The 22919-nt window shown below is 37.5% G+C and overlaps 1 protein-coding gene across 1 annotated transcript; it reads left to right on the plus strand.

Moving 5' to 3' along the window:
• The first annotated feature begins 15909 nt into the window (after positions 1-15909).
• LOC131440305 (small ribosomal subunit protein uS11m) lies at positions 15910-16911 on the plus strand. The gene is made up of 4 exons (XM_058611457.1): positions 15910-16244; positions 16301-16532; positions 16599-16664; positions 16724-16911. The coding sequence occupies exons 1-4, from the start codon at positions 15961-15963 to the stop codon at positions 16829-16831; spliced, it is 690 nt and encodes a 229-aa protein (XP_058467440.1). The 5' UTR covers positions 15910-15960; the 3' UTR covers positions 16832-16911.
• Positions 16912-22919: the final 6008 nt, after the last annotated feature.

The raw sequence follows: 22919 nt of genomic DNA on the forward strand, positions 1-22919 counted from the left end.
GCTCCCACAACACTACCCAACTAACCAAAAGTTCGGATAAAAGGTACTGATTTGGCTTAAGCAGCTCTCAAAGTTAATTAATAGCATTCTAAGCAGCCTATTTTTTAAGTAATTATCCACACTTGAAAGTTCGCGCGACGCAGCGGAACGAACTTCTAAGCTGCTTCTATGCAGCGAAAAAGTTCACGCGGAACTTGTTCTTTACTTTCAAGTTGCTAAAAGTATCACGTGCACTCTTAAGCAGCGAGAAAGTTCACGCGGAACTTGTTCTGTACTTCGAACTGTCAAAAATTGCCACGTGTTTTCTTAAGCAGCTAGAAAGTTCACGCGGAACTTGATCTGTACTTTCAAGTTCTCAAAAGTTCCGCTTGTACTTTTAAGCAGCAAGAAAGTGGACTTTTTAAGTAATTGTGGAACTTCTGGTTGCTTGGGTACCGATGCAGGTTGATGTCGCATTAGATGGGTCCAGTGTCTCTAGTTTCATACCGATTTTGAACTCGTTTTTTGTGGACCAACAGCCTGTTTGAAGCATTCGGCAGGAGCGGACACACTTCCGACCTCACGCAGGCACTCGGTCCAGTCGAAAACATGGAAACTTTCATATTGGAATGGTCCGGTCGATGTATTAAAAAAATGTAATTAAAAATCATTTCTCGCAAACATTTACACTACTTACACTTCGAGGGCCACTGTTCGCCATTTTCCAAATCGAGTTTTTCACACCGGAAATTCACGTAGATCGTTTGGACAATTCACGTAAACCTTATGTGATGACTCTATTCATTTTAGAGGATGTTCGTATAACATTCAATTTCGTCACGTAAAATATCAATTTGACATTTCAGCTGTTTTTCAAAGATGAGCGAATCTTACAAAAGTAAACAAATCGAGTTTTTCTCACCTACCAAAAATTTCATCAAAATCCTGCAATTTTGCCTAAAATTCGGATTCCATAAAAATTACAATCTTAGTATTACGAAGAACTATAAAGGGCAAAACTTTCATACCATTTGTTTACGTAAGTTTCGCCCTCCGTGTTCCATGCCAACAAACAGGGCGATACTTCAATTGCTAACACATAGATCAATAAGTCCCGAGACTAAAGCAGAGATGGCGCTCGTAGTAAATCAGTAACCACGTTTTTCTAGAGTACTAACCTTTGCTTGAAACGGGTCAAAATTTTAAGTCGATCCGACCAGAAACAGCTGAGTTATCGAGGTTGGAGTAAAGTCGTTTTGTAGTTTGTTTAAAAAATGGAAAAAAAACCGAGTTTCGTGTTTTGATAAAACATTGTTTTTTAATGGGTAAAAACACCGTGCAAGCGAAACAATGGATTGAACAATGTTATCCGGACTCTTGTCCATCAAAAGCAACGATTTGTCGGTGGTTCGCCGAGTTTAAACGTGGTCGTACCGACACAAATGACGCGGAACGCTCGGGTAGACCTGTGGAAGCCGTTACACCGGAAAATGTGAGTGATGTGACAAAAATTATAATGAAAGATCGTAAAGTGAAGCTCCGTGAGATTGCTGAGATGACACAGATATCATAAGGAAGTGTATTTACTATCCTTCATGAAAAATTCAGCATGAAAAAGGTTTTTTCCAAATGGGTGCCGCGATTGCTTTCGATGGAACAAAAACAAGTCGATGAAAACAATGGCGAAATTGAACGAATTGGGCTTTGATCTGCTTCCCCACCTCCCATACTCGCCAGATTTAGCCCCCAGTGACTACTGGCTCTTTGCCGATCTTAAAAAAATGCTCCAGGGAAAAAGATTTGGCTCAAATGAGGAGGTCATCGCTGAAACTGAAGCTTATTTTGAAGCGAAAGATATTTTTTTTTCTAAACATGGTATTGAAAAATTGGAAAAACGTTGGAACCATTGTATCACCCTAAAAGGTGATTGTGTTGATGAATTAAAAAAAAAATTTTGCTAAAAAATGTTGTTTCCATTGTTAGTCTCGGGACTTATTGATCCATGTGTTAGTAAGTAAGGGCGAAACTATTTATTGTTTCTGAGCCTTTTACTACTGGAAACAGTAAATGAGACGATAGAATTACCCACAGATTCATCTTAGTGGCGAAAATCAAACAATTTCACGAAAAATGCGCAAGGGCGCAACTTCAAAATTCACACCAGGAAGCATAAAAGTAAACAAATCTAAAAAAGGCGAAGCTCTTTTTATGTGGATTTAATCAGTATATATAGAAGGAAAGAAGTGTCTTTGCGTGTCTTTCAACGATAAACAAACAGTTCATTGACTAATAAAAAATTGATCTGAGAATATACGATAATTTCTAACTTGGATTTGAAACCAAAGTTGAAACATTCGTCGACGTTTTTATCCATTTGCTGTCAATGTTAGATTAGCCCTTTCTGTGAAAAATAGCTGATTTGAAACGATTTTTCGTGATTTTTCAAACGAAACAAACGTGACGATTTATTTTAGTGTAACAACATCGACGTGATTCTCATTCGATGTAAAAGTAATTCGAACTTATTAAACATCAAACACAATATATTTTTGTTTTCGAAAAATATGGCAAAGAAATGACATCATATCAAATCGAAACAATACGTTCAGTTTATTACAGTAGCTGGACTGAATAATGTACTCTCAAAGAAATAATCATATCATAGTTACATGAAAAGTCGTGAACATGTTTTTACCAGGCAGTTTTTCGTCATTTTTCATTTTTTAATTTGCAGTCACAAAACAAAATAAACCACCGGTAGATGTCAAAGATTAACTTGATTTACCAGCTGTTCATTTATGTCGTCATCATGTAAAACCTAATTGGGTAAGTTTTGACCCAAAATTAGGTAGCGGCTGGTAAGAGTGTATACCATAATAGACCAATCCACGTGCGAATGTGTTGGTGTGGCTATTCTCAGCAGTTGAAAGGTTAATGCTTGTGTGAGTATGTTGCAATAACCCAGTGAATTTTGTCGAGCCGCATCGTGTCAATTATTGAAGACATATATGCAATAAAAAACACTGCAATGCCAAGAGAACAGATAAGAAAGACATAAAATCATTCATGAAACTCTATATCACGTAATGGAACTGTCTTCTACTTGGTTCATTAGTTCATAGCTTACGAAATTCTATATGCATTTTTCGCAGTGTATGATTATGAGTCAAAAATGTTTTACCTCAGTGTAAAATTGAACCCACAACCAGAGATGCCATTTATACAGATTTATCTGTATTATACAGATTTTTACATGCGCATACAGATTTCATACAGAATACAGATTTTGTACAGATTTCCTTTACTCAATACAGATTAATACAGATTTCACAAAAAATTGGAAAGAACAAATTAATTTTTTTCGACTGAGCTCTCTTTGCGGCCCTTATACGTGACAATATTATTGTCAATCCAAAGTATTGTCAACCCGAATAAAAAATATTGTAGAAAAACAATACGATTTGCTGTTACAAAACCATCCACAATTTTGCTTTGACCATTGAAAAATATTTAAATGTATTGTTATACACTATTCAATTAATTGTGAACATGCTTTTTACAATGGAATGTATAGGTTGGTAAGTATCGTAACAATTCAAATCATAAAATTTTCTCATACATGTTTTCTTGGAAAACAATCAAATGTACAGTTTGCATATTGTTTGAATTGTTCAATTGTAGAATCGTCGAAACAATACATTGAATGGTTGGAAATGACAACTATCTTGTCAAGATACAATAAAATGTATTGTAACCAATAGATTTAATTGTGAATCAATTGTTTATGATGTGTGGCTGACAGTTTCACCAGCGTGCCTAGATTTAAATCCCATACTAGGATTCTAAACTTAAGCTAGCGAGAAATGAAATCTCCCGCATCGTCGAGCTCCCGGGTTACGACATCGAATCATAAAATCCGTTAGAAATAAGAGCAACGACCGATGTCGTCGTTTAAAGGGCTAAAATAAAATAATGTAAGCACTTATCTCGAGCAGGGCTATGACCTCCTCGAAGAAGGAAGGAATAGCATAAAACACATGCCTCGAGACAAGTGAATGACCTCCTTGAAGGGAGGAGAAACAGCTGGATTTAACTTGTCATAGTTGGGATCGCAAGCTGGGCAATGTAAGGAAAAGAAGGAAATAAGGGGTCGTTGAATGCCTGTGTTCTCTCTCTTCCTTATAGCATAACCACGCATGCGCACAAGCCTAGGGAGGTAAGAAACACGAAATTCAGGCTTATGCGCAAGCGCGGAATAAATTAAGAATTAACATTAGACGTAAGTCTGTTCTAACTTGTAGTATATAAGCAAAATTTGTTAATTAAAATGGTAGTAGCAACTCAAAGGTTAAACTGTATTTTTTAAAGAAAGAACGAGCCCCACATTGTTTGGTGGCTCCAGAGAGGACAAGCCAAAAAAGAGTTTACCAGTAAAAGTGTAATGCGGCCTAAGTCAGGCGCACTAAAAAGCGAACATTTGTTCTAAGTGATACGCAAGTTAGCGTATAAAGTGTAGTGCGGCCTAAGTCAGGCGCACTAAAAAGCGAACATTTGTTCCAAGTGAATACGCAAGTTAGCGTATAAAGTGTAGTGCGGCCTAAGTCAGGCGCACTAAAAAAGCGAACATTTGTTCCAAGTGAATACGCAAGTTAGCGTATAAAGTGTAGTGCGGCCTAAGTCAGGCGCACTAAAAAGCGAACATTTGTTCTAAGTGATACGCAAGTTAGCGTATAAAGTGTAGTGCGGCCTAAGTCAGGCGCACTAAAAATCGAACATTCGTTCTAAGTGATACGCAAGTTAGCGTATAAAGTGTAGTGCGGCCTAAGTCAGGCGCACTAAAAAAGCGAACATTTGTTCCAAGTGAATACGCAAGTTAGCGTATAAAGTGTAGTGCGGCCTAAGTCAGGCGCACTAAAAAGCGAACATTTGTTCTAAGTGATACGCAAGTTAGCGTATAAAGTGTAGTGCGGCCTAAGTCAGGCGCACTAAAAAGCGAACATTTGTTCTAAGTGATACGCAAGTTAGCGTATAAAGTGTAGTGCGGCCTAAGTCAGGCGCACTAAAAATCGAACATTCGTTCTAAGTGATACGCAAGTTAGCGTATAAAGTGTAGTGCGGCCTAAGTCAGGCGCACTAAAAAAGCGAACATTTGTTCCAAGTGAATACGCAAGTTAGCGTATAAAGTGTAGTGCGGCCTAAGTCAGGCGCACTAAAAAGCGAACATTTGTTCTAAGTGATACGCAAGTTAGCGTATAAAGTGTAGTGCGGCCTAAGTCAGGCGCACTAAAAATCGAACATTCGTTCTAAGTGATACGCAAGTTAGCGTATAAAGTGTAGTGCGGCCTAAGTCAGGCGCACTAAAAAGCGAACATTTGTTCTAAGTGATACGCAAGTTAGCGTATAAAGTGTAGTGCGGCCTAAGTCAGGCGCACTAAAAAGCGAACATTTGTTCCAAGTGAATACGCAAGTTAGCGTATAAAGTGTAGTGCGGCCTAAGCCAGGCGCACTAAAAAGCGAACATTTGTTCCAAGTGAATACGCAAGTTAGCGTATAAAGTGTAGTGCGGCCTAAGTCAGGCGCACTAAAATCGAACATTTGTTCCAAGTCAATACGCAAATTAGCGTATAAAGTGTAGTGCGGCCTAAGTCAGGCGCACTAAAATCGAACATTTGTTCCAAGTCAATACGCAAGTTAGCGTATAAAGTGTAGTGCGGCCTAAGACAGGCGCACTAAAATCGCACACCCGGATTCAGAAGCAGTCGCCGAGCAGCCGGAAAACGGAAGCCATCGCACTACTAGATCATCTTAATTGTTAAAAGAAAACAAGGTAAGAGAGAGAACATGGCGTCGGGAGGGATTAAATACAAACAGAATAAAAAGGGACATTGCCAGCTGTGCGATAACCCCGACTCAGCAGACAATATGGTCTGTTGTGACGACTGCGACAGATGGTTTCATATCGTCTGTGTGCGGTTGGATCATATTCCAACTAAGGCTGAGTTTTGGGCTTGCCCAAAATGTACGATAATAAAGGCGCAAATAAAAGCGCTTGAAGGTGAGGTCGCCAATTTAAGACGATCATCAGAAGAATCGAGCAAGGGTCTCCTGAGACAGTCAGAAGAGATGTTTCGATGCCAAAGAGAGTTTTTTGCCGATCTAGCAAATAACATGAAAGGTGCATCATCATCCAAGCCAGGTGTGTCCAAGGGCGGTTCCGACGACGCGACCGCAAAAATGGTAAGGATGTTTGCAAGGCAATCTCTGATGGAGTTGCCCTATTTCGATGGATCATTTAAAGTTTGGTCCAAATTCGAGAACACGTTTAAGGAGACAACAAAAGAAGGCGAGTTTTCTAACTTAGAAAATTTGACTCGTCTCCAGAAGCATCTTAAGGGTGATGCATTAAAAATTGTGGAACCTCTATTGCTAGATAGCAAAAATGTTCCAAAGATAATGGCTACCTTAAAGGAAAACTTTGGTAACCAACAGAAAATATATAAACTTTTCAGAAACGAAGTAAAGGAACTGAAGAATCCTAGAATGGAAGTTCCAAAAAGTGTCATAGAGTTTGTAACGACGATTGATAATCTCGTTACAAACATAAAGATAACGAACTCTTTAGGATATATGCAAGATCAAGCCCTGATAGATGAAATCTTAGACAAATTGCCATTTAATCTAAGACAAGACTGGGCTCGAAAGGAAATTGATCGTAAGGATACTGCATCAGAAGCACATCCTTATGAAATTCCAACACTAGAGGATCTTCTCCAATGGTTGAGGCCTCAACAAAGAATTGCACAGGAACTAACAGAGTCGAAATTGAGAACTGATAAACAAATGAAACCTAAAGATAAGGTTTATACGCATCAAAGTTTCGATACTAACAAAAGAAAGGTATCTTGTTTTGCCTGTAATAAACAACACAAAACAACAGAATGCCCTACGTTCTTGAAGTCAAATGTAGAAGAAAGAAAAGCCATACTCATAAAGCATAAAGCATGCTTCAATTGCTGCAACTATGCCAATCATCGATTGAAAACGTGCCTTTTCAAGAAAAGGTGTGAGGTAAAAGGATGTACAGGTAAACATCATACACTGATACATCAAAATTCAGAGAACTCAATCCTGGTCTCTGAGAAAAAAGAGAAGGAGGCCGAAAAAGTTCATTATCATGAGGAGAAGGGAAAGGTTTTGTATCAGATTATACCAGTAACATTGAAAAATAATGATAAACAGGTTGACGTACTAGCGTTTTTAGACCCAGGTTCGTCAACAACATTAATTTTAGAGGAAGTTGCCAGACAGCTTGGAATAAGCGGAAAACAGAAACCGTTAACGTTGTCTTGGACAAATGGCGAAGAGCAAGTAGACAAAGGTAGCGAGGAAATATCAGTTCGAATTAAGGGCTACAAGGGGAAGACGTATCTGTTAGAAAAGGTACGAACATTAAAGGAAATGTCTCTGCCTACGCAATCCATTCGGAAGAAGCAACTGGTAAAAAGTTATCCTTACCTCTCAGATGTTGAATTTAGTGATTACGGAAACGAGAAACCAAAACTTCTGATAGGATTACCGCATTCTAATATCATGCGTGCTATCGATACTCGTTCAGGAAGATTTAATGAGCCGATAGCTCAGAAAACTAAAATTGGATGGGTAATATTTCTCGACTGAAGAATTTGGCGTTATGGTACCGAGTAAGCCTCTCATGTCTAAGCAAGACGAAAGAGCTTTACAAATTATGAAAGACACGATTAATTATACAAATGGTCAATATGAAATAGGACTATTATGGAAAGAAGATAACGTGTCGCTCCCAGATAGTTATCAAGTTGCCTTAAGCAGACTAAAGGGACAAGAGAAAAGGATGCGTGAAAATCCTGAGTTGCGAAGGTGGTATAATGATAAAATATTGGAGTATGAATCAAAGGCATACGTAAGAAAATTAAACCGAGAAGAGTTAATGCAAGATTCGAGACGAACATTCTACATACCGCATTTTTCAGTTACAAATCCAAATAAAATTCCTCGAAAACCGAGGCTAGTGTTTGACGCAGCCGCAATTATAAAAGGACAATCCTTGAATTCCAAACTACTTTCAGGGCCTGACGCAACTACGTCTTTATTAAGTATTTTAATTAGATTCAGGGAAGGGAAACTTGCGGTCACTGGTGATATTCAGGAAATGTTTCACCAAGTTAAAATTAAAAAGGACGATCAAAACTCTCAACGTTTTCTGTATAGATTTGCAGAAGAAGAGGATATGTGTGTGTACGTCATGCAAGTAATGACTTTTGGTGCAACGTGCTCACCGTCGTGTGCACAATACGTTAAAAACCAAAATGCCATTAAATTCCAAATCGATTATCCAAAGGCGGTAACTGCGATAATTGAAAACCACTATGTGGATGATTATCTCGACAGTTTCGATTCAATAGATGAGGCTAAGGAAACTGTGGGAAATGTAATAAAGATTCACGCACACGGACATTTTAATATAAGGAATTTTGTAACAAATTCCAAAGATTTGAAAAACTCATTGTCTGAGGACAAAATTATGCATAAGGAAGAAATCGTGCTAGGCGATGACGAGCAATCTTATGAAAAGGTTTTAGGTGTCTATTGGAACGTCGTCGATGACACCATAAGATATCGAGTAAAGATGTCAGACTTTCCTGAATGGCCTACTAAGAGACAATTACTATCCGCCAGCATGAGCGTTTATGACCCATTAGGTTTGATATCTAATGTAACAATTAAAAGCCGAATATTGATCCAAGACTTATGGAAATTAGGGATCGGCTGGGACGATAAAATCCCCGAACCAATGTATATGGAATGGAGCAAATGGGAAAAGCGAATTGACAGTCTAAAAGGAATCAAATTTCCAAGATGTTATTCTTATCTCTCAGAAGGAGTAAAAAGAGAGATACATACGTTTGTTGACGCTTCGGATAGAGCATTTGCAGCGGTTGTTTATATGCGAACAATATTTGATGACCGAGTCGACGTAACCATAATAGCTGCGAAGGCCAGAGTCGCGCCAACTAAACTCTTATCAATTCCCAGACTGGAACTACAGGCCGCGGTCTTAGGAACTAGGTTAACTGAAACCGTTTTAAAGAGTCTGCGACTTAAGGTAGAAAAGGTAATATATTGGACAGACTCGACGGTAGTCTTGTCCTGGATTCAATCTGATCCCAGAGAATACAAGCAGTTTGTCGGCCTAAGAATTAGCGAGATTCTAGAATGCACATCGATGACGCAATGGAGATGGGTGAACTCGAAGAATAATCCAGCCGATGAAGCTACAAAATCAACAGAAAGAGAATCCATATGGAAGAATGGTCCAACATTTTTGAAAGAAGATGAAAAATTGTGGCCTCTTAGACCGATCAAGTTGAATACCAAGGAAGATATAAAAGTAGTGAACTTAGTCAAAGAAACTAATTTCACGAAATTTGAATTTATAAACATCGATTGGTGTTCGAACTGGAAACGTGCTAAACGAGCCGTAGGAAGAATCCTGATTTATGTCGACATATTGAGATCAAAAATTAAAAATGAATCTTACGAACGGATCGTTACAAAAGAAGTTTTAGATCGAGCAGAAAATATTATACTACGAAAGGCACAGTGGGAAGCGTATCCGGATGAAATGAGAAAATTACACTCGGACTTTCCGATAGATAAATCAAGTAAAATAATAAACTTAACGCCATTCTTAGATACAGATGGATTAATGAAGTCGAAAAGCAGGATCGAAAATGCAACTATGCTTCCGTACGGTACTAGATATCCTATTATATTACCGAAGAAGCATCATGCAACTTATTTGATATTACAATTTTATCACGAGAAATTTTTTCACAAAAAAATGGACGCAGCAATTGCTGCAGTTAGACAAAGGTACTGGGTAGTTGACATTCGAGCCTCGATGAAAAGGACAAAAGGTGCATGTCAAAGGTGCAGGAACGAAAGAGCTCGACCTAATCTACCCAGAATGGCATCATTACCAATATGTCGGCTGAATGCGAACGTAAAACCGTTTACCTTCACCGGAGTTGATTACTTCGGTCCAATGACAGTTTCGATTGGAAGAAGAACGGAAAAAAGATGGGGTGCGTTGTTTACTTGTTTATCAACACGTGCTGTTCATATTGAAGTAGCGAATAACTTAAGCACTGACGCCTTTTTTGTGTGTCTGAAAAATGTAATACACAGAAGAGGAAAAATTTCACAACTTTACAGCGACAATGGTACCAATTTCATAGGTGCAAATAACGAATTAAAAAAGATTCAAGAAAGGCTGGCAGGTGATGGAATAGAATGGTTTTTCAACCCGCCATCCGCTCCGCATTTTGGTGGAGTATGGGAAAGAATGATAAAAGAAGTTAAAAGTATAATGCCTTCACTTCAAACAACTATGCCTGAAGATATATTACGAAGTGTGTTAATAGAAATTGAGTTTATCATCAACAGCCGACCGTTAACGCATATTCCTATCGAATCAGAAGATGATGAAGCGTTGACGCCAAATCATTTTTTATTGGGATGCTCAGGGGAGGCCGAACCAAATTTAAACGACGTCTCAAAGGCAGAAGCTACTCGACAGCAATGGAAAAGAGTGCAGCAAATTACGAAAGAATATTGGTGCCGATGGGTAAGAGAATATTTACCAAACCTCGCTAGGAGACCAAAATGGCAAGAGTCATCGACCTCTCTAAAGCTAGGAGACATAGTAATTTTTCCGGATGAAGAGAGAAAAGGAAAATGGATAAAGGGTCTCGTGGTTGAAGTACGACGCGCTAAAGACGGTATAATTAGGTCCGCCGTCATAAAAACACAAAAAGGAACAGTAGTAAAACCTACAGTTAAATTATCGGTGCTAGACGTAAAGTCTAGTGAACCAAAAATAAGTACCGACACTCAAGATGAAGTGGAGGTCTCACAAATGGAAGGAAACAACCAACAGAAAATTGCCATCGAGTCTAGTAACAAAAGACCAACCCGAAGACAGAATACAAAATTGAAAAATATTTGTTTGGCAGCCTTAGCTTTGATGATGATAATATGTCAAGCATTTGGAACCATTGCTCCTGGATTGATTGCATACGATTGTGCGAATCCGGAGATAAATATAACTACATATTCGTTGCTGGACGTAGCACCATGTTTTCCACCGACAAATAATTTAACGACAATAGAAGTTCCAATACAAGTTTTACAAAAAAATGCAAAAGGATCTGCTCATGCGTATCAATGTAAAGTCATCTTGAAAAGATCTATACGACATTGTGGGATGCATTCTCACACGTCGGACTATCAATATGGCTATTCTCATTCGGTTAAGGAATTCACGAATGAAGAGTGCAGAATAACTCACTTACTGAATTCAGTACGTTTGACTCAAGAGACTAGAATTAACGAGGTCAAGAGAAACGGAACGACTCATGGAGAAGTACTAATAATCGGTCATGTACAAGGAAGCTCGTGTAAGGGTGGAATTTACCGAACACCATTTTACACCTGGGTAGACGCATTGGTTTACTATGAGTATGCAATTTCATTGTACGACTATACAAGTTCTGTGGATTATGAAAATGATCAGATAACACTACGCAACGGAATAGTTTGTACATACTCCCAAGGGAAATGTTTAGACGGGGAACAAGGATATATGACATGGGATATAAACGGCGATAAACGTTGCGAAGACGATGAATTCGAAGTAATTTATCAAGGAATGGTAAATAAAACTGTGGATGCTGGTAAGAAAAGAAATACGCAAGCCGTGTATAGCGCTATTTCAGACTCACATGTATTTTCCGTCAGAACCAGAGATCCAACTCGTATATGTGGATACAATGGTTACAAAACCGATCATCCGAGAATATTGATCCTAGAAGAAACAGAATTCAAATCGCCATTCAAAAGACGTCCGAATGGAAAAAATTATGACTTGTTTACTTACTTTAACTCAAAAATCACGCTAGTAGAGAGCTACATTGGGCAAAAGTTTGAGGAAATCTATAATACAATTATGACAGAAATGTGCAAGGTTGACAAGACAATAATGGAGACAAAACTGACTCTAGCTCGGCTCAATCCAACGGAGTTCGTTTCAGGGATAGTGAAGCGATCTGGATACACAGCTGTTGTAGCAGGAGAGGTTTTACACATTCTGGAATGCAAACCTGTCTATGTCACGCATAGAACAGCGTTATCAGGAAATCCCAGTAAAGTATAACGGGACTGAAATGTATTTAGCTCCAGTTTCAAGAATCCTTCAAATGAGGGGAACCGAAATAGATTGTACACCAATCCTTCCTGCGAAGTATATGTTTGGCGGAAGATGGTATACTACAGATGGTCGTTTGAGAGAAACGACGTCGCCAAATAAATTAACTACTGACATAGTCACGACGTGGACGTATACGCCGCTACCAAGCCTAATGCAAAGCGGAGTTTATGATGCCGATAGCATTGAAAAGATGCGTAATATGATTTATGGTCAAGGAGAAAAAAGAATCGCTCAAATGTACTTCATAAAATTTTAGCGAGTCAACAACCAAACCTACAAGGATATAATTTTGACGCCTTAGTATCGGAAAGAGTGATAGAGAACGCTCTGAATAGATATTGGGAAAAATTAATATCTTGGACGACATGGCTGGGAAATTTAACTTCTACATTCTTAGGAATTTACATGATAGGGAGAATATTGAAGTTTGTGGTAGACACAATAATGCATGGGCGTATATTGTACGATATTTATGGATTAGGGTGGCAGTTAATTGCTTCATTTTGGGATTCACTGACTACTTTCTTGTCTCATAGAAACTCGTTGCGAAGGTCTCAACAAGAGGCAGATAGGAACGAAATAAATAACTCAGGCGAATGTGAAAGCGTTCAAATAGAGGAAAGAAGAACTGCACCATTATATCCTACATTAACGAGAAACGATTAATATCAGCCACGGTATTTTGTAAATCGATGTGGTGGATTTACGGGGGTTGGAAATGTGGCTGACAGTTTCACCAGCGTGCCTAGATTTAAATCCCATACTAGGATTCTAAATTTAAGCTAGCGAGAAATGAAATCTCCCGCATCGTCGAGCTCCCGGGTTACGACATCGAATCATAAAATCCGTTAGAAATAAGAGCAACGACCGATGTCGTCGTTTAAAGGGCTAAAATAAAATAATGTAAGCACTTATCTCGAGCAGGGCTATGACCTCCTCGAAGAAGGAAGGAATAGCATAAAACACATGCCTCGAGACAAGTGAATGACCTCCTTGAAGGGAGGAGAAACAGCTGGATTTAACTTGTCATAGTTGGGATCGCAAGCTGGGCAATGTAAGGAAAAGAAGGAAATAAGGGGTCGTTGAATGCCTGTGTTCTCTCTCTTCCTTATAGCATAACCACGCATGCGCACAAGCCTAGGGAGGTAAGAAACACGAAATTCAGGCTTATGCGCAAGCGCGGAATAAATTAAGAATTAACATTAGACGTAAGTCTGTTCTAACTTGTAGTATATAAGCAAAATTTGTTAATTAAAATGGTAGTAGCAACTCAAAGGTTAAACTGTATTTTTTAAAGAAAGAACGAGCCCCACATGATGTAAAATCAATGGTTTATTTTTTTACGGGAATACCGTCAATCCAACTGGATTGGTAATTTCTGTTCGCATTTTTCGAAAAAATCTAGAGTTTGGAGCTTTAAATATTGTACCGAATACTGAAATCTTGAGAAAAGAGTTCATTGCACACATCAAACAGTTTCCACTCTGGAGAGAAAATATTGTTGGATTGATGAGCTTTGAGTTTTGATTTTTTGACAATATTTTCAACAATCCGATATTAGTTTCCACTACACGGTCAATAGTATTATCAATACTCCTTGTATTGACAATAGTATGGCCTCGTGTGAAGGCCACATTTGCTACTAGTGACGATATAAATGATTCTTAATTGGTATTGAATATCTTAAAATGTTGTTAGTATTTGAAGTTGAACACTGAGATCCCACCACAGACTAACAGACATGACAGCATGAGTGAATTCTTATAAAAATCATTTTTAGTGATGCACTAGTTCCACCTATATTGTACTGCGCGAACTATTTACTATCGGTACACCCCTTGTGTTACGTAAAAGTTTTTTTACTAGTTGGGTTCCCCTCGTTTGTCAACAACGATCAGCTGCTTGCAGGGTTGCCTGATTTCATCAAAATATTTGATAATGAATCGTCACAATAAATTGTTGGATTACGTTGATAATATATTTAACTTTTTTAGCGATGTTGGAAGGTAAACATTTATTTTACTCGACGTTGTTCTTCTAGACTATTTTTGATTGTGTTGGTAATTTTCACCCGAAATTAAGTGACGGCAGACCAGAAGCAAGTAAATATTATAACAAAACGGGTTCGATTTTGTATTGCGTTGTAGGATGAAAAGTAGGCACAATTCTGTATATAGTTTTGGCAATATGTAATTAATCTATATCCTGCATGAAATACGCATGGAGGTATACAAATCAATACATTACAGGTAATTCTGTATGAATGGCAACTCGGTTGGTAAATGAAAAAAATAAACACAGTCTAGATGACAGACAGGATGTATTTGATAGGGTAACGTGGCGCCATCATGACATATGCGAGTACTGTCCCAACTAAAGGAATATTCGAAATGACTGTTTATTTGGTTAGAGAATCTAATTTGAGTGTCCTGTCTGTTAGTCTGTGGTAATAAATTCCACATACTGAAGTTCGAGCAGCATGAGGTGAAACCACAGACTAACAGACATGACAGTATGAGTAAATTCTTATAAAAAATAATTTTTCGTGATGCACTAGCTCCACCTATATTGTACTGCGCGAACTATTTACTATCTGTACACCCCTTGTGTTATGTAAAAGTTTTTTTACTAGTTGGTTTCCCCTCGTTTGTCAACACCGATCAGCTGCTTGCAGGGATGCCTGATTTCATCAAAATATTTGAAAATGAATCGTCACAATAAATTATTGGATTACGTTGATAATATATTTAACTTTTTCGCGATGTTGGAAGGTAACCATTTATTTGACTCAACGTTGTTCATCTAGACTATTTTTTATTGTGTCGGTAGTTTTCACCAGAAATTAAGTGGCGGCAGACCAGAAGCAAGTAAATATTGTAACAAAACGGGTTCGATTTTGTCTTGCGTTGGAGGATGAGAAATAGACACAATTATGTATATAGTTTTGGCCATATGTATTAAATCTGTATCCTGCATGAAATTCGCATGGACGTATACAAATCAATACATTACAGGTAATTCTGTATGAATGGCAACTCTGTTGGTAAATGAAAAAAATAAACACAGTCTAGATGACAGACAGGATGTTTTTGATAGGGTAACGTGGCGCCATCATGACACATGTGAGTACTGTCCCAAATAAAGGAATATTCGAAAAGACCGTTAAAATGATTGAAGAATCTAATTTGAGTGTCCTGTCTGTTAGTCTGTGATCCCACATCAACTAACCAAGTCAACATTTTGAATGTATTTGAAAATGAAACTGTTTTATTGATTCTGATTGTTGAAAATTTGAAAACATTTCATTTCGTCGTTGTAGAATGAGATATAAATATTGAACGCTCCTTCAATTTCTCATCATAAAACAATAAAATATTGGAAAAACATTACCTCAACACATTTTCATTTGAAAATGTCGGTTTTATAGCGAATACAGATAAATACAGATTTTTCATTTAGAGTAATACAGATTTTCTATGAAAATATCTGGCATCTCTGCCCACAACAAACTTTGACTTCGGCTCGCACACATTCTAATTTCGTATATGAATAGATCTGCGCACTCTACATCGGTGTGAGTAACAGAGACGTCAAATTCCTGATGAAAACAAACCAATCTCATTTGCATTTGTGGTTGTAAGTGAGCTGTCAGAGAGCCTAATGTTATGTGATTAATGTTCACATCTCTTAAAATTTTACTCTTTTGTTTATTTCGTTGTGTAAAAGCTGCCGTCCGCCGAAAAACTAGCTGCGAAACAAAAAAACCCTTGAAAATGGTTCTGCTCACTCGTTGTTCCTCACTTCTGAATATATTCCGCGCATTTCCTAAGCGAAATATACACCAGAGCTTAGCCGCTCTGAAGTCTGAAGATCGGAAAGCAATGCAGGCTTCGTTGCCCAGCAAAGACGAAGGCACTGTTGGTGAACGTTCCATCGATATCGACTCATTGATGCACAAGTAAACAATGTACATGGAATTATTTGCGGTAGACTCTGATTTGTTAAATATTTCAGAAAGTCGCAGCTCTTTCCGGACGCTAACACACCTACCAAGTTATTCAACGGTATTCCGTTCAATGAGATTCCCATCTGCAACATTCGCGTTTCACCGAATAATACCATAATTACAATATGTGATGCCAAAGGGACACCTCAATTTATTCGGTCTTGTGGAATAGAAGGCTTTAAAAACACGAGAAAAGGTACTAATATAGCGGCACAGGCTACCGCCATCAGCATCTGCTCGGTAAGATTTAGATGTCTCAAATAGGGTAAAATAGTTTACTCATTAATTCTTTCTAATAATAAATAGAAGGCAATCGAGCGGGGGTACAAAACTGTGCGTGTGACCATTCGTGGACTTGGACCTGGTAGAATGGTACAAAGAATAAATATATTTATTTTACGTTTTGAATTTATTAGCAACCTCTTATTTAGTCGGCAATCAAAGGATTGGAAATGGCTGGAATGAATATTGTATCTGTAACTGATACTACCCACGTTTCCTGGAACCCACCACGACCAAGAAAACAGCGAAAATTGTAGAAAGCTTTATTTTGAGGTACGTATGTCAGTTGTTTCATAAGGTTGTAACAAAAAGAACATGGTTCATAGATGAACTTAAAGAGCCAACTATTTATGAAATCTGAAACAGTTCGAAAGCCGAATGATGTAGAGTAAATACAAGAAACTAAGTCGTTCAACCAAATCGATAATATTGGGTCAGAACTTGGTTTCTATTGCTTATTATATTGATCAGTATGTATTTTCTATAAACGATCAATTTGATTTTTCTGTATAAAATGTTCAAAACGACAAATGTAACAATGAGAGATTCTCTTTGTTTACTTTCTCCTTCGATTATTACGATTACCGAAAACGCAGGAATATTTGGCAATAATCGAAAGAGAAACTAATCAAAGAGAATCTCTCATTGTTACATTCGTCTTTTTGAACATTTTATACAGATTTGTCAATTTTTGCATTATATTTTGAATGAAGCTGATTCCCACTAAACATAGCTAAAAAAAATTGTTTTCAAAAAATTATTGTAAAATGAATGTTTTTGTTCATTTTTCACCAAACTGTACAATCATTCAACAAATACACATATTTGAATGATAATTCGACATAACACAGATAATACAATAAACTTGAACTTATATAAAAATATTTGCTATCATATTTATGTTATACATTTTTGCCTTTCTCATATAGAAAGGCTATACAATCACTGTGAAAATCGACTTTTTAACCGAGGCTCGGAGGGCCGAATATCATATACCATTCGACTCAGCTCGACGAACTGAGCAAAAGTTTCTCTCTCTCTCTCTCTCTCTCTCTCTCTCTCTGTGTGTGTGTGTGTGTGTGCGTGTGTGTATGACAAAAAATGTCACTAGATTTGCTCAGAGTTTGTGTATGTGATAAAAAATGTCACAGATTTTCAAAAAACTCTGATTCAAATGGAAGATCTTACGGTACCATAGATTGTTATAGAATTTTATCCCAATCCGACTTCTGATTCCGGAATTACTAGTCAAAATATCCAAATATATGAGAAAATGCGCACTCAATTTGCTCGGGAATTTCTTGCCCGATTTTTACAAACTAAGATGCAAATGAAAGGTCTTGAAATTCTTTAAAAAGTCTCCGAAAAGTTGATTAAGATCTGACTTCCGGCTCCGGTATCACAGTGCGAGTAGTAAAAATTTTCAATTTCGTAAGTATTTTTCCACAAGCGATGGCGATACGAGGTGCAAATTTTTATCAAATTTTTGGTAAATTCACCTAATTGACAGATCTTGTTAGTTGGTGCATATATAAATCTATTTTGGGACTACTAGTGCCCGGTTTCCGCTTCCAAACGCACCGGTAATAGTAAAGAAAAGCTCTAAAAACGGAATTCACTTCGATTTCTCAGCAACGGTTAAACCGGTTTTTCACAAATCATAATTCAAATTAAAGCTCTTAGTGTCTTAAAAAATACTGTGCAATTTCATCCAGATCCGACTACCGGTTCCGAAATTATAGGACAATGAGTGTCAAAACTTTCAAACTTTTATACAAAATGATGCAAAATAGGTGCGTATCAGTACGTGCTCGTACGGAAGAAGAAGAAACGCAACCACCTACACTGATAAAAATTTGCCCGATCGATTAGCGGACCTTACACTATCATTAAAAGTATCATTACTAAAAAATAATGTCATTTTTATGAACGTGTAATGAGTGCAGTAATGACGAGATTTCTATCAAATTTGAAATACATCATTACTTAGACATCATTAAAAATGACAATAATAATGCTCGTGTAAGGGCCGCTATTGATATGTAAACACCACTTCAATTTCTAATGCTTTTCCATTTTAATACATAACCAAAGCGATTTTTTTTCAATATTTCATGTACAAATTCACTAAGATGCGAGATTAAATTATTTTTCACTAGTTTTGATGTGTTTTTCCTTTGGGTGTGATGTGTTTTGCTATTGAATCGAACTACATATCTGACAGTTTCTCTTTAATCACTCTCTCTTTTGATGATTGCGGTGTGATTAAAAAGATTTTCTTTGATATCACTATTCTGTTTGAAAGTCGAAAGTTTCGAGTATCATTTCATGCAAAGAGTTGAATGATAAACGTGGGAACCGCTTGGTAAATAATAGAAGAGAAAGTAAACAAAGAGAAACTGTCACTTGCTTATAGGCCCTTTTGACAAATTAACCGAGATATGTTAAACACTTCATTTTCTAGTGGGAATGAGTACAGCACAATTGTATGTGCAAAACACTTGCATCAGGATTGACTCCTGTTTCAATTGAAATCTGTGTGGAAAACTATGTGACATTCACATGAAATGCATATAGAATCTAGAGGTAACGATATATCGACGTCAACATTTCAAAAGGGCCTAAAAACAATTGACAGATTCTCTTTCGACTATATCTGCGTTATTATACAAACGTTCGTTACATATTTGGTACTGTTGGAAACATGGGTATATTGTCTTTCATTCTACACGAATACTTTGTAGGTACACGTGAAAATTAAGGAAATATTCACAAAAGAGAAAATAAACAAAGAGAAACTCTCATTGGTTTATGTGCCCTTATGAAATGTTGACATCGAATATCTGATCATTTTTAAGTGCATTTCATATAAACGTAGCATGATTTCCACTATATAACAACAGTTTTTACACTCATTTTATGAGTCAAGTGTATATTTCCTGAATTTCATGTGTTCTACAAGCAGTGATAGATCAAATGTTTTGCACATGATGCTAGCGTGCAAATTATTTTCAGTGTAGCGTGCTTTGTTCAATTTTGTATAGCGTGCTGGATTGTCACATTTAAATCTGTATTAACTTGACATAACTGTTTACAAATTTAATGGGTGATGGTAGTTTACGCCAAAGAAATTTTATTCAAGTTTAAAAAAGAAAATCTTGACAGAATCTTCTATTGATAAAAAACATAAGTAATATGAGAAAGGCATCATTACACCACTAGGTGGATTAAAAAAAAAGTTTCTATAAATATTTGATTTTTGTCATATTTTGGGCCTCGGAAAAATCGGGAACATTCTTTTCGTCATAAGTTATGAAATAGAATGGGAAACATAAAATAAGCTTTCCATGAGTTGGGAAATACATTTTTAGAGAGTGACTTCCGAAATAGTCGACCAGTCGAGCATTTTTTCAAGATAACTGCCGGTATACCGTTAACGCCAGCAGTGGTAGAAACCATCCTGCCTTCCTGAGAGCAGCGAGTGTAATTTGTTGATAGCTCAAGAGAGGCACAAGAAAATTTTTCCGAAACTCAAATTCTTGCCTCTGCTCGTTCACATGTTTCCAAAAAAGCGTTCGAATTGGAGTTCAATTACCGTTGCACCTTTTCAAGTAGTTGACATTGCAAAGCTTGACGGTTATTATGTATAATAATAATTATTATTAATGTTATTTAATTTCACCCCGGTTTTAAAGCAATTTTTTCAATTTATTTTTGTTTCGATCGATCGATTTAGTTTCTCGACTGGTATGACATTTTTTTCTAGGTACCGCGGATTACAACGGATAGCCAACGAGCTAGTTTTCTAGGTCGTTTGCTGGTTCAATTGATCGAGGAAGGACCACAGGAGAACATCCCCGGAGTTAAATTACTCCGACGGATGGCCCGCAAAGGTTCATATGTAAAAAAGCAAGTGAGAAACAAAAATACCAAAAAATAGATATGTTTAGGGGGAAAAAAGTGGAAGTGAAGAGCATTACGAAGCAGAAGAGAAGATCCTTAGAGCAACCAGCTAGCAGCCAGGTGGAGGTTTCAGGGAGGAGAGTATGAGTGTCGGAGCTGGACACGGGTTCTGTAGATATAGGCCGCGGTGAAACACCCCATCACCCCGTGCTGGGTATGGCGGAGAGCCCGTGGGAATCGGAACATTATTGGTCTGGCTCCATGTAAAGTCCTAATATTATATTTTTTGGTAGATTCCGACATCTTTAAGAAGGATTATTGTTTCGGTCACAGGATCGTTCGACAGTGCATCCCGGATGGAGGACGGGATTTTATTAGTGTTCCTGAGGTCTTGCTATTCCGAGCAGTTGATGACTACATGCTCCATGGTCAGTCAGGAGTTGCAACTGGAACACATCGGAGCCTGGCGGTTAGATACGCAGTGTTCGTGGGACAGCCTGGTATGTCCAGTCTTCAGTCGATTCAGACAAGATTCTCTGCCAGTTCACCCTTTATTTTCTGCAGGTGATCGTATGACGCACGCCAGTCATAGTCATAGTCATAGACGAAATGGTTGATGAATTTGCCTTTAAAGTCTGACAAAACATCAGCAGCGGGCACTTTGGAGGTTTACCATGTGTTGTTTCTTTCCGTCGGCTCTTTCGTTCCCCAGGGTCCTACTATGGCCAGGGACCCAACAAACTGTGGCATTGCTGTCGCAGTAAGACTCGATCGCCTAAACAAAATGGGTGTCTACGTCTGCCCATATTTGATACAACGTCATTTATATTGATTCGAGTAGATACTAAAAGTTTGCTTCAGCGTGTACGACACATCTTCGACAACATTCCTCAAACCAAATATATTGAAAATAATACATTTGAACTTGATCATATCATATATTATATCTGATAGAAAAAAAATGCTATTTGTTGGTTGCGTCACTTATACGATTATATCGCCAGAACCGAAAATCTTACTCATATGATCATCGAACTTGATCAATAATGTAATAGTAGCTTTATTTAGGGTCTATCAGTGCAGAGCAGTTCAAATTGAGCTGCTTAATGCAAACTTAAACAGCTAACTTTACGTCTGCTCAGCGGTTCAAGTTAAATTGTTTAAGTTTTCACAAAGTAGTTCAATTTGACTAAACGTAAAGAAAAGTAATAGTAGTTTGTCAATGAGCTTAAGCTTTTTGAAATCGGTTGGGCTATCCGCCGTATGCATAGATTCGCCAAACCGGACATTGAACGTAAATAATAAATTCTATACAAAGACATTTTCCGATCTTGCGAGTTGAGTCAAATGGTATACAACGCTAGTTGTCTTCGATCGAAAGTAGTTCTATATTCGAAAGTTCTATATAAAAGGCAAAACAAGTTGCATAATTTGAATACAATCTATAGTGAATCGGGATTATTGTTAGTACTAGAAGCAGAGCTTAAAAAAGTAATTTTCAATTGATTCAAAATTAACGATTATGAGAACGAGATCCATGTCCAGTCAATGACATAAGCGGAACAGTAGTTCCCGAATTGTGTTCTTTCTTTCATTTGCCCTTTCAGTCATTTTCGGTTTTCAATGAAAATCGTATACTGTGTAGTGTCGATATTCAACCAAAGTTTTGAGAATCGAAAATAACAGAAAAAGGTTTTAAAATGACTTTTATCTGTTGGTGTTCGAATCTGTAGTAGTTTGGTTTCCATTGGTTCTGGGGTGTAGTTACTTCGATTTATCATATTTTAGTCACTTTTTATAGCCGAGCGCCACTGATTTTCATTAAATCGATGAAATAATGAGAACTGAAATTCTTTTGATTCTACCTGCATACATTAGTTTGGTTTCATCTTATCATAGAGGAACGAGTGACGGTAACATTGATACTCTCTTTTTTTTGCAATGAGAGACGAAAAAGCTTCGTCTCTCTTCGTTTGTTTTGGATGTGGTCATCTACGAATGAGACAGTAAAAACGGATATGAGGCGGTTGGATTGGACTCTTTCATTGAGAATGTGTGACAATTTAAGGCTCTGGCTAGGAGTTTGAAATAAGAGACATATACCTTATGATCAAAAAAGAACCGGAATTTTCATTTTAAAATTCCCGCACTTGTCCAATCGGTAAACTTCTATTCTTTCAACGTTGGCAACACTTTTATACACATTCTGTCAAATTTTGACGCATATCGCACGATTAGTTTTTGTTTGGCGTCTATACAAAGAAGTTGAAAAATTTTCGTGTGGCGATTTTTATAATGGATGAAAATTTAGAAAAACGGCTCGCCTTGGAAGTGCCATTCGGTCGATTGTTGTGCGGTTTCGACGTCATATTCATAGATCCACACCTCATCACCAGTTATGATGCATTCGATGAATGTGGGGTCACTATCTGCGTTGGAAAT

This window comes from Malaya genurostris, chromosome 1 (assembly GCF_030247185.1).
Source record: "Malaya genurostris strain Urasoe2022 chromosome 1, Malgen_1.1, whole genome shotgun sequence".
In the NCBI taxonomy this organism is placed as follows: Eukaryota; Metazoa; Arthropoda; class Insecta; order Diptera; family Culicidae; genus Malaya; species Malaya genurostris.

Coding starts and splice junctions, on each gene's coding strand:
- LOC131440305 (XM_058611457.1), top strand. CDS start 15,961: ATGTTCACATCTCTTAAAATTTTACTCTTTTGTTTATTTCGTTGTGTA. Junction 16,245..16,300: donor ATCGACTCATTGATGCACAA/GTAAACAATGTA, acceptor TAAATATTTCAG/AAAGTCGCAGCTCTTTCCGG. Junction 16,533..16,598: donor CCGCCATCAGCATCTGCTCG/GTAAGATTTAGA, acceptor AATAATAAATAG/AAGGCAATCGAGCGGGGGTA.